The sequence below is a fragment of the Sander vitreus genome, chromosome 1 (assembly GCF_031162955.1).
Source record: "Sander vitreus isolate 19-12246 chromosome 1, sanVit1, whole genome shotgun sequence".
NCBI lineage: Eukaryota > Metazoa > Chordata > Actinopteri > Perciformes > Percidae > Sander > Sander vitreus.
The window spans coordinates 18,571,265-18,583,352 of NC_135855.1; the positions used below are offsets into that span (position 1 = coordinate 18,571,265).

At 41.7% G+C, this 12,088-nt stretch overlaps 1 protein-coding gene across 2 annotated transcripts in view; it reads left to right on the forward strand.

Annotated features, from left to right (window-relative positions):
• Nucleotides 1-958: 958 nt before the first annotated feature.
• Nucleotides 959-12,088, forward strand: part of rasa3 (RAS p21 protein activator 3) — a 45,639-nt gene continuing 34,509 nt past the window's right edge. For both annotated transcript variants that reach the window (XM_078246657.1, XM_078246666.1), the window contains exon 1: nt 959-1,212. In XM_078246657.1, the coding sequence (XP_078102783.1) occupies nt 1,158-1,212 (55 nt within the window). In that variant the 5' untranslated portion in view covers nt 959-1,157. The remainder of the gene's footprint in view (nt 1,213-12,088) is intronic.

Sequence of the window (12,088 nt, forward strand, 5' to 3'; positions counted from 1 at the left end):
ATAAGTGGCCAGCATGAACAAATATAGAAACACGGGACACTCCCTTCATTTTTATGAAGGGAATTTTCATTGGCAATTTGTGTGCAATATCAGATTTGCACATTACCGTTAACCAGTTTATATTTTTAGCACTGTGTATATTTTGGGATTTGCACCTTATTGATATTTGACATGTTATATTTGTATATTTCCCTACTGTACTGCAACTTGCAATTTAGTTTGGGATAAATAAAGTTATTAAATTAGACATATAGCAATTAAAATCCCTCCAATTAAAAAACAATCATTTTTTTTATATAAAACATCATCATGTTGAGTTGATTCTGAACCAATCAGCTGTTAGATCAGGTGAGAGCCAGGCGTTTCCCGTCATGCCCCGGTTCCGCCTGGGCCTGGGTCGGTGCAGTCAGTGATAAGCAACTGCGCTGTCTGCCTCTAAAAACTGTGGCCGCCTTGATCTTTTGAGGTTATTGTTGCCTACGTGTGCATGACGTCAGAGCAAGTCGGAATCAAGTCAGACACAAATCTAACCGGCATTGGGCAGCAATCGCCGGTGATCGATTCTGCGCAGGCCTGGTTCATCTCGAACAAGCCTATTATATGTTTGTGAGAGTGGGCAGCAATTTTTTAAAAAATATTTGTTTTTATTTTGGGGCTTTTTATGGCCTTTTAATCGACAGGATAGCTTAAAGACAGGAAAGGGGAGAGAGAGGAGGGACGATGCAGCAAAGGGCCGCGGGTCGGATTCAAACCCGGGCCGCTGCCAAGGACTCAGCCTACATGGAGTGAGCTAGTCAGGTCGCCCCTAGTGGGCGGCACTTGGGCTGTCTTTAGTTTCGTAATGACACCACTTCCTTTCCTCCTTCTGTTTGTGGCACAGATCACCCTCCATATACATACATATGTGTGGGCGGTGTTTGTGTGGAGCCACACCTCCACTGGCGCTGCTGCTGCTGCGGGACTGAAGCTGAATCTGCCCGCTTGTTCTCAACCAGCCAGCAGCAGAAGCAGCGATCGGGACCGGAGTATAATCGCTGTCCGGAGTGCATAGATGTGCAAAACCCCTGGATTATCCGTGCGCTGGAGAGGCCAGAACCGACCACCGTGGAGGACTGTCTTAATATAGTTTTCAAAAGGGAAAGAGCCACGGGGAAAGCATGGCGGTAGAAGAGGAAGGTCTCCGGGTTTTCCAGAGCGTTAAAATAAAAATAGGTAAGAAGAAAAATCCCTACCCCCAGTCTGAGCGCCTCAATGGATGGCTCCATGTTAACGGGCCAAGCGGGCAGTGAAGGCTGGAGACTGGTGGGGGGACATATCTGTCTTGTTCCTGATGTTATTGCATTTCAAATCACACGCTTTTCTCTCAGCGCTGAAAAACTGTAAATTGTAAACATTTTAAAGGGGGGGGGGGGGAAATCGAGAGATTCAAATCCTTGTGGGAATTTAGCAGCTGGCATAAGAATCCAAATCAGGTGTGTTTGAGGTTCACATATGGAGACTTGAACTGGAACTGCTGGGTGATATTTAGCAGGCTGTGCGACATAAAGGCTCCACAGCTGCACATATCCAGATGCTTTTTCTGGACACTAAACATCAAATAAATCCTTTATTACACCTTAGCTGCTGCCACCCATTCATGTTATTGCACCCCCTCTTATCTCTCTGGCCTCCCCCCTCCAAACAACTTTAGGCTTCACTGTCTAGCTATTGATTGTTAGCCCAGATTTCTATTTTTAGATATTCAGTCTTCAGTGAGTAGCCTACCACTGGTTTGTAGGAGGCCTGTGGTGCATGCATATCTTGTGAATGGAGCCATGAGAAGACTGAGTACAGTTTGCAATGGAGGGTTTAGTGGAGAGGACAGTGTTTTCATGCAATTCAGAGATTTCTTTAGTTAAACTGTAGTAATAACACAATGCCAACTACCTAACCACACACATCTCATGGACTAAATAATAATAATACTAGTAATATTAAAACAGGAGTCAAAAATCAAGTCACCTGTAAGCTTACTTCTAAGTTACGTACTTGCAGTATTGAAGTTAAGGTTACTAATTTTCAGATTAATCTGAAAATAATTTTCTCTATTGTCAATTTATTTTGTGTCTTCAAGTAGTCTGTTTTGTTTAACCAATAGTTGAAAAGCCAAATATTTCAAATTTATAGTGATATAAAACCAACAAAAGCTGCATATCTTTCTAATTGAGACGCTGGAATAAGAGAAATTGTGGCCATTTTTGCATGGGAAGTATTTCAATGATAAATTGAGTGTTCTATCAATCGACTAATCCATTGTTCGACCAATTGTTTCAGCTGTAATTATAGTAAAGGTTATAGTGTTTATTTTGTTAGGGGAATAAGTCTAAGATGCTGCAGTCTGACCTGTTTGATAACATGTTCATATTTTTTTTTCCTTTTTAATATCAAAACATTCAAAGCAACACTCTTTTCTTGGGTCAACATGGGACGTTTGGAAGCGTCTGCTGTAGTTTTCACCGACATCTGGCGGGCCATTCATCCTGGTTGTGCTGTCCGCTTGTTTTTTTACTCCAAACAATGTGACAGGAGGAATGAGCAGAGAAAGAAAAAATCACAACAAACTCATGGGGCAGTGTGATGATGCCAGCATCAGACAAAAACAATCTGGTGGCCCCTTTTTTTTTTTGAGTTGAGCTGATGTACAAAGTTAGGCTGTGTTATTAAGCTCCTTACCTGCTGTTAAATTGGCTGGAAACAGCTGGAGGGAGAACCACCCTAATCAAGTTTATCAAGTAGTCCAGCCTCAGTGAGATGATAGGCTGCTCAGACCTGCAGCTCCAGGGAGAGTTGTTAAATTACAAAGGCCTTGTTAGATTGCTGCACTTTCTGAATGAATGTTCAGTCAGCCAGCAGCATTGAGTTCCTGTGAATGAAAAACTGAATGAGTGGAGGACCTCTGTCTGTCACAAACGTCTTTCCAAGAAACAAGCCTGCTTACTTATCACGGCAGCAAAGTGCAGTGGTGGAGGAAGTACTCGCATCCTTTACTTAACTAATAGTAGCAATACCACTTTGTAAAATACTTAAGTAAAAGTCCAGAAGACCAAAATGTAGCCTACATAAAGTATTAAAAGTGTCAAAGTACAGAAAAATGATCCCTGTGAGTTATATACTGTATATTATTGAATTATTACTAAAGCATTCATGTGTAAGTAGCATTTTACGGTTGTAGTCAGTTGAGGTGGATTGATTTTTTTACTTTTTGGATGTAAAATCTTATTTTGGATTGTAGTAGAGCTGCCTGCAACCGCTAGTCGATTAGTCTACCGTCGAAATAATAACGGAAACTATTGTTTAAGTCATTTATTCAAGCATAAATGCTAAGAAATTGCAGTTTGTAGAAGATTTTCATCTTGGCTCTCTTTCAGCTCTTTGTTTTATATTACTATAAATTGCTATGCTTTTGTCCCGATTCAATTCTTTCACGATACATGGGTGCCGATTCGATTTGTATTGCGATTCTAAATGTATTGCGATTCGATAGTATTGAATATTGCGATTTTCTTTTCCTTCTTTAACAAAAACAAAAGTTGAATAATACACTTCTAGAAACAATATATCATGAGACATTTCTAAAAACTAATTGTTTTCTAAAAGGAATGCACATCACATGTCAGTCAGACAGACATTTATTTCATCTGTAAAGAAGTACAGAACATGTATTTTCTGCATTTTCTGCTTTCAGCCTGTTTTGCTGGAAACGGATATGATGTTGTTGCCGTTGGTGATACCTTTTACCTTATACCTTATACAGTATTTAGGTGAATTATTCAAAAAAATTGAAAAACAATTCATAAAAATATTGATTCTAGGGAAAAGAATATATTTTAAAAATCATCACAAAAAAAATCATGATATATACATGAATCGATTTTTCCCCCCCACCCCTAGTAGTAACAAGTAATTTACAGCTGTCAAATAAACGAGAGTAGAAGAAAAAAAAATAATATATATATATATATTAAAATTGGAAGACGTGAGGCTAGCATTATGCGCTGCTGTTGTCAATATGGGCGTTACGGAGCCTCCGTGTTTTTGTTTTATTACTCTTGGCTACAGAAATTAGCACACATTAGCTCAGAGGGCAAACTTGGCTTGTTAACTTTATTACGTGAATGCCTTTGTAACCCTGAACGTCCCTGTTATAAGGTCAAATAGTTACATCATTTTGCTTTAAAACATGGCTTTATTTAGCGGAGGTAAAGTTATTAGTGTTATAAGTTAGTATGACAAACAGTTTGAGTTGCAACAGTGTTCCTGTAGGCTATCTGCTCATGCTCGTTGACTCCAGGGAAATGAAGAGTTTGATTGTAACATTTGCATTGTAATCATCTAGCATCCACGCTCAGAAACACACTGCAATACACAGCAGAGGTATTCATTTCCAAATAGTCGCCGGTACCCCGCTGCAGACAGGGTGCTGCTTGTGACCTTTTTCGCACACAGCGTGCTGCGTGCGATGTCTTTCGCGTATGTGGGTCACCAAATTCAAAGACAGATTACCGGACGGACTCACAGCGATTCCTGCCTTTGTAGTATGATGTCATGACTTGTTATTTACAGTTTACTGATGAAACACATTTATGTTGTTTTCACTTCTAAGCCTGTACCACTGCGTTTCCTCAGTTCTAGTTCTTCTGTATTGTCATACAGTGACAACAGTAGAGTTTACACCGTTACTAGCAGCAGTCATACTCGCTGTCAGTCCTATCCCTACGGCACTCTGCTCCCTGTAATGTCTATAACCCTTGCATTACATTGTTTTCATCAAAGTCTTGTCCTTTGGAATGAGACTGAGGCTGGCTGATGACTCAGAGCTGAAAATCTGCCAAATATCTGTAGGAGAGAGAGAGAGAGAGAGAGAGAGAGAGAGAGAGGATTTATAATTGTTAAGCTCCACCAGGTGATGACTCTCCTCAGTTTCCTGGATGAACACACTGGATTCGGAAACCAAACGGGGCTACTGGGCCCGAGTCCGTTGTGTCTGGCGAACACAGGAAACAGGACACTACCCCCAATTCACTTCCTGATTAGCTGGAATAGACTACAAAAGAATTGTGTTTTTTCCTGCATGGCAACAAGCTAATGCAAAGCAGATGTAGGGAGACACAGAGCGAGGGACAGAGGTGGTGTCTCACATACAGGAGCAGGCTGTGCTTCATCTGTCAGCGACTGTGTCTCTGTCAGCGCTCAGAGAGACAGGGGGATTCTCAGTGGCACAGCTGGAGTCAGGACTTTGCACTAATTAACAGCAACATGCGTGCATTCGACTTCTCTGTCACCTCACAGTTTAGCGAACTCGAAACACATCAAACCATATATATATATATTTTTTTAAATGAATACAAAAAATGAATTACTTAGACATCTTAAACCCCACTGCTTGTAGGTCAGTAAGCAATGGTACATCTGTGGAACAATGAAATGAAATATTGAATGAATTAGATTTGGCTTTGCTGTTCAATCCCCAATTTAAAGGTTTAGATCCTTCCAGAGTTCAGTGTGCGCCTGGTGCCAGGTGATGTGGCAGAGGATGTAAGTTATTGGATTGCCCTGAGAGTAGATCTCCACTGAACATGGCATTAGTTCTCATCGTAAGCTACTCAACCTGCCCTGCTGAGGCTTTACAGTGTTGTAACAATCCATTTGAAACAATCTTTTTAACCAAATCTTACACGTAACCTAATCTCACTTACTTCTACTTAACGTTTTTATTTATTTCTTACTGTAGCTATGTTACTTCTGTTACTTTATACACTTATTGACTTTTCTTACTGTTATTTTACCTTGAATTTGACTGTGAGCAACTGCAACTAAATCATTTCCCTGAGGGATCAACAAAGTATTCTGATTCTGATTCGGAACAGTACAAGTGTAATTTCTGATGTCGTGACAATAGTGGGAGTGGACCACTTTAGAGGAAACACTAGATTACATATTAGAGGAGGTAAAGTGTTGGCGGTCGAGGAAATAGGAGTGGGTGGCTGAATTCAGGCAGCTTAGGCTGGATGACTGAGGCTGGGTGATGCTACGCTCAGACCAGAAACAGTGATCCAGCGATTTTCCGCAGGATTGTGCGATGGTGGGAGTGCCACTTAACAAATGGCCCAATTGTGTGATGTCTTGTTGTGTTATTTATCCCCCCAACGTAGCACACATAGACTTTATATTTCACAATTACTGTTTTCCGTCAGATCGTTTATAGATGTCGACGTTTCCGACCGCACTTAAAAGCAGCTTTATTTCACTGGAGAGAAAGAAAGAGAAGAGACAACTAGGACATAGGGTGTGCTTTCTTGTTGCAGGAAGCATTCAGGTATTACGCAAACTCCCGGGCAGTTCAGCGCTTGTGTTTCATTTTTTACCCTCATAGTGTTTTAAAACTTTCTTGTGGCAGTGATAAAGGCAGTGATGTTTCCTGTTTACTGTACGGGACTCTCACATCGCCTCAAACCACAGCTCAAAACACACTGATAAGTCTGATCTCCGGCTACATGTATGGCCACCGCAGCGTCGGACAGCCGACCACCAGGCTGTGTGAATGCGGCCTGAGCCTGGGAGGGAAAACTTTGCAGTGACCAGCCCCCACCATCCCCCCGCCTCCCCACCCCTTCCCTTGACAGCTGGCAAACAGAGGTTCCCTAACTCCCTCCTGTCCAGAGGAGACATGGAGTGTGTATTTATGTGACAGGTTCTCCATTTTTTTCTGGAAGGCCAGCTCTTTGGGAATTCGTTTGCTGTAAACATATGTGTTGACTGTTTAGACGCAGGCCGTGTTTCGGTCAAGGCAGCTTTAGGCTGGTGGAATAATCCGGGTTGGGTACAGCAGCTCTCCCTGCACTTGGTAATGTGCCCTCCACGACAACACAGTACCAGGAATAGCGGGGAAGTACAGCCGTAGGCCCAGCATGCAGGGTCAGCAGGGGTAAATAGAGTGCCGCTCCTTCATGATGTCCTTCACATGCCCTGTGGTATAGCTAGACTTGATCCCTCCCTGGTATGACCTCTACCTGCTGACAATGACATGAGCACGAAAACGTTCACCGTGCTGAACAGTAGGGAGAGAAACCTCAAATGTTTTCAGAAGCAAGTGATCATATCGTTTCTATGGTGTGAAAAAGCAAAATTGCACACGCTGATTAAATGAGGTTCTGCAACAGTGTTACTCTCGTCTGGCTTGCCACATACAGGGACTTGCACCCAACCTACTCTCCCTTTCCTGTGCTTGCAAAAGATATCATGTCTTCTCATTATTGTGCGTGCCAAGCCTGTTTGTGAGTGTATGAAGGGGAGAGTTGTCCTCATTTGACATGTTTAATAGTTTTTTTCTAGAAGTTTAAAAAGAAAAAAACATAAAGCTGTGAAATCAGCTTCTTGTACTTCTAACTTCACCATGGCACCACAATGGTCTGATTACACTCACATCCTGAATGAACAAACCAGGTTTCCGACCCTAATTTCTAACATGTAAGCAGCTAATTTTCTTTCCTGCATGTGCCCTTTAGTGTGCATGTTTGTGTGTTTGTTTTACTTAAGTTATTCATTGAGACGAAACGACTCTATCTGAACATAAGCTCTAGGACACGCTAAATGGAGAGCGAGTTTGATCAGTAACTGAACACTGGTTTATCACAGAGACTGTGGTGTGCGGCATAGCCAGTCTTTAACTGTAAACTCCCTTTTTTTCCACGCTGTTCCTCCTCAACCTCAGCACAGCTGGAGGTGTGCATTTTCATATTTTAGAACTAATCATTTTGGTGTTTTTTGGCTGTTATTATCTACATTAAGGTAAAGAGACAGTGTGAGAAAAGATCATTTCCAGTCTACACGGTTGTTTGCGTGCATGTGTGTGGGGTATGTGTAGTGTTTTTATGTTTTGTCATTTTCAGAAGGACAAGAAAGACTTACAGTTTGTTTCGGTTCTTGTTTTGAGTCTCTACTTAGGACCATCAAAGGAACTGAGTATTGACTGTGGGATAATAAATTGTCCTCTTACAAGTTTCAGTCCTTCTTTCCATTCTCACGGTGTGTGTCTCTCTCTCTCTCACACACACACACACACACACACACACACACACACACACACACACACACACACACACACACACACACACACACACACAGGGGTAACTGGGTTGTTCACTGCTTTAAACTACATCTTGGATCCAGTGTAAATTCCTTTCTCCTCATCTCATTTCCTGTTGTAGCTTTCTCCACAGCTAACCGTTTTCCAGTTTTCTATCTGACTGACTGACTTCTCTTTCTCTCTCTCTCTCTCTCTCTCTCTCTCTCTCTCTCTCTCTCTCGCTCTCTCTTTCTCACTTTCTCTCTCTCTCTCTCTCTCTCTCTCTCTCTCTCCAGTCTTCCTCCTTTCTCACCCTTGGTTGAGTACACTGCTTGTATTTTTCTCACTAACAACCCCCCTTGCTTCTTCCCTTCCTTAAAGCCTATTTCCCAGGCTTGCTAGTCAAGCACAGAGCCACTGAAAGCATCCATGCCTGTGTATCCTTGAATGTGTTCATGTCAGAGAAGATTAGAATAACAAGTGGAGCACCGCGTCTGTAACTGTACACATGAGTGTTGCCGACTGAAGCTAGTCAACAGAGGAGGAACAGGAACAAAGCTACACATTCACTGCGTCCATTACGTTGTTTCAATCACTTGTGCTTCCTGATTTCTTCCGTCTGAGCCTCCTTTTCTTCACTTTCCTCTGCAGTAATGAGGCGGGGAGTCAGCCTTCTTTTAATGTGTCAATGGCCTCCCATTCACTCTCGCCCTCTTTGGGGTGTTCCTGTCATCATTATTTCTCTGCAGCGCTGCTCATCGCCCCCATGTTTTGCGTGCACACCACCACAGCACTCACACAAGTGCCAAGAGTGTGTCTTTGCACTGTGTTTTTGCTCAGATACTAGGGCAAGATATTCTCCAAGGACAGCTACAGTGATGGTTGATGAAAAGAGAAAGCTGCTGTAGTTGTTTTTTTTATTTATTTTCTGCTTATTTTGAATCTTGAGGAGAGAAAACACACCCCCTCTGGAGAAAGTAAATGAGCGAGATGAAAAAAAAAGGGGAAGCAACCAGAAGTAGAGGAAAGCGAAATCAGGTTAAAGCTAATTTTGAAAAGGAAAACGAAAGAATGACACGACACAGGCCGTACATTGATGAACAGCAAAAAAGGGGGTTCAGACGATAAGGAGAAAATGGCAACACATAGTCCAGCATGAAAAGAAAGTAATAGAGAAAGATCGACATACAGTGGCACTCATAAGTTTATGAACCCATGCTAAAGTTGACTAAAAAGAGGAATAAAAAAATCATCTTTTGTAAATTGATCTTAATGCCTTAATTAAAAAAATGAGGAAAAATCCAACCTTTAAGGACACCAATTTTGTTTGTGAATGAATAATGTATCGTAAATAAATAAATGTTCTTCCTTAAAATACAGGGGGCATAAGTAAGTACAGCCCTATGTTAAATTCCCATAGAGGCAGGCAGATTTATACCTAGAGATTGGCATGGGGTATTTTCCATAAAATCGTCTCTCAATGCAAATCAATCCAGCTATTAGGTTAACTGAAATAAAACCATGCCAATCTCTAGGTATGGTGAAGGGTATGTGATGATGTGGGGCTATTTTAATTCTAAATGCCAAGGGAACTTTATCAGGATGCATAGTATCCTGGATCCATGAAATAACTGGCCTTTAAAAATAAAAAGCTGCCTGCCTCTATGGGAATTTAACATAGGGGTGTACTTACTTATGCCCCCTATATTTTAAGGAAGAACATTTATTTATTTACGAAACACTATTCATTCACAAACAAAATTGGTGTCCTTAAAGGTTGGATTCTTCCTCATTTTTTTAATTAAGGCATTAAGATAAATTTACAAAAGATGATTTTTTTATTCCTCTTTTTAGTCAACTTTAGCATGGGTTCATAAACTTATGAGTGCCACTGTACTGAGACAGAGGATTACACACTCTGGTTGTAAAATGAAGTCTTTAATCTAATGTGTTGAACGGCAGGTTACTTGAGAGGCTTATCCTTTTTTTTGTAACAGACTCACTCTTCATTAAACATACACACACGTCATCAAAACAAATATGTTGTCCTTTTGCCTGTTTATTTGCATATGGAAAATACTATATTGATCTAAAAAAAAAAAAAAAAACACACATATGCAAAACGTGTATACTCCACTCTTACTATTGTAGTAAACTTCCCTCAATCCAACAAACTCTGCTGCTTATCAACTCATCCCGAAAGACAACTGTCCAGCACTTCCTTCTCCCCTTAACAGGAAGCAGCAAAATGTCTCTGCATCTGTAACTGTGGTAATGACTGGGCTGATGCTGCTTATGGGACGTTACAGGTGGTTTTGCATCTTTTAGCCTAACTAGTGCAGTGCCCGTTTGGAGCGAGTGCATGTTCAGAAAGGGCCGATTGCTTGGTTCCCTGTATTTTCTTTTCACAACTTCATCTAACTATAAGTGCAGTTCAATCAGTCGCGGCTCGGCTGCAGCTCATGTGAGATTCAGCATGTCCCCTTTTTGTCGTCTAGCCGTCACACATCCAGGTAGCGATGTGGCCCTAGCAAGGGGAAGGAGGGAGCCTGGCTCAGCCTGCTGGAGAAGCCGGTACAGCACGTAGAGATATGGCTTGGGTGAGTAGGGTTGGGTACTGTTCACATTTTTACTTTTACTTTATTTTTACTGGTACCTGAAATTCAGTTCCGGTACCTAATGGTACCTTTTTTTCCGGTACTTTACGTCTGTAATAACAACAAATTCATTTCAGTTGTAAAAATAATTCCAAACCTATTTATCCTATTTAAATAGAACATTTTGATATTTATTTAGAACACTCCACACAAAATAAAACCCTTCCCTCTCCCAAACCCATCCCTACAACCTATCAAATCTTACAGCCATTTTCTACTGTGCTGCGTTCTGGTTTTGTTCCATCCTCCACCACGCGCCATACCACACTGGGAGCGTCTCAAAAGCCTGACTCGCAAATTATATTGTCTCTACAAGTACTTTATTATTAAACTAGTATTTACCTTTCCTCCAAGCACTCCTGTAATTAAAGCTATAGTGCGTAGTTTCTGTCACACCCATGAGGAATTCTATGTAATGACAACAAAACTGTTGGTGCGTCCACATGATACAAGCCTTACGTGCCTGCGCATGTGTGAGTGCTGTACTGCGCATGTGTGGGGACACACGCAAAGAGAGTGCCCGATTTATGCTAGATAGATAACTACAGATTGCATTGTTAGTCAAAATGATGTTGTCATTGAACTGTAATGCAGTTGGAAGCAGAATTGGCCAGTACAAAATACGATAGTTACGAATTGTAACTCCAGATTCTATGAGTAGTAGGCGTAGCCCTCTAAGAGCTGTCACTATTGGGTTTATCCCTTTCGTGCATGCGCAGTCGTGAAGATTTTCTTTCCCGCCCTTGCGTCCAGCACAGGCCTCAACTACGTCCACAGATACCGTATATAACATGAGCGGACCCGTTGTTCATCTCCCAACATCAGCATTTTCTTCAGCCAATGTTAGTGGAGCAGGTGGCCCGAATCTTAGAGGGCTACGCCTATACTCATAGAATCTGGAGTTACAATTCGTAACTATCGTTCTATTTTGTATAGGCTTCGCCCTCTAAAGCGAGAATTATACTGGACGCAGCCCAGCTGGCGCGTACAAATGTGACGTCATGGGATCGCCGTGACTATTTATACCCGCGCTGGTGCTCGCGACACTAGTTGCAGTCTTCTCCTGAACAGCGGTGGCGCTAATGAGCAAAGGCTACCGACATTGCTCTTTGTCCACAAGCGGGACATAGACCAACTCCTCTCCTAATTGCACTGACAGGTCAATGTATCAAATAATATATTATTTTAATTTTTGATAAAAACCCTGTCATGATTATGAATTGGCCTAATACTATTGTGAGGCCCAAGTGCTCTCTGTAGTGCACGAACAGCTGCTGTGTTTGCCTGATGTCCGCTGTGCGTAAAACGTACTGTGATAACGCACGCA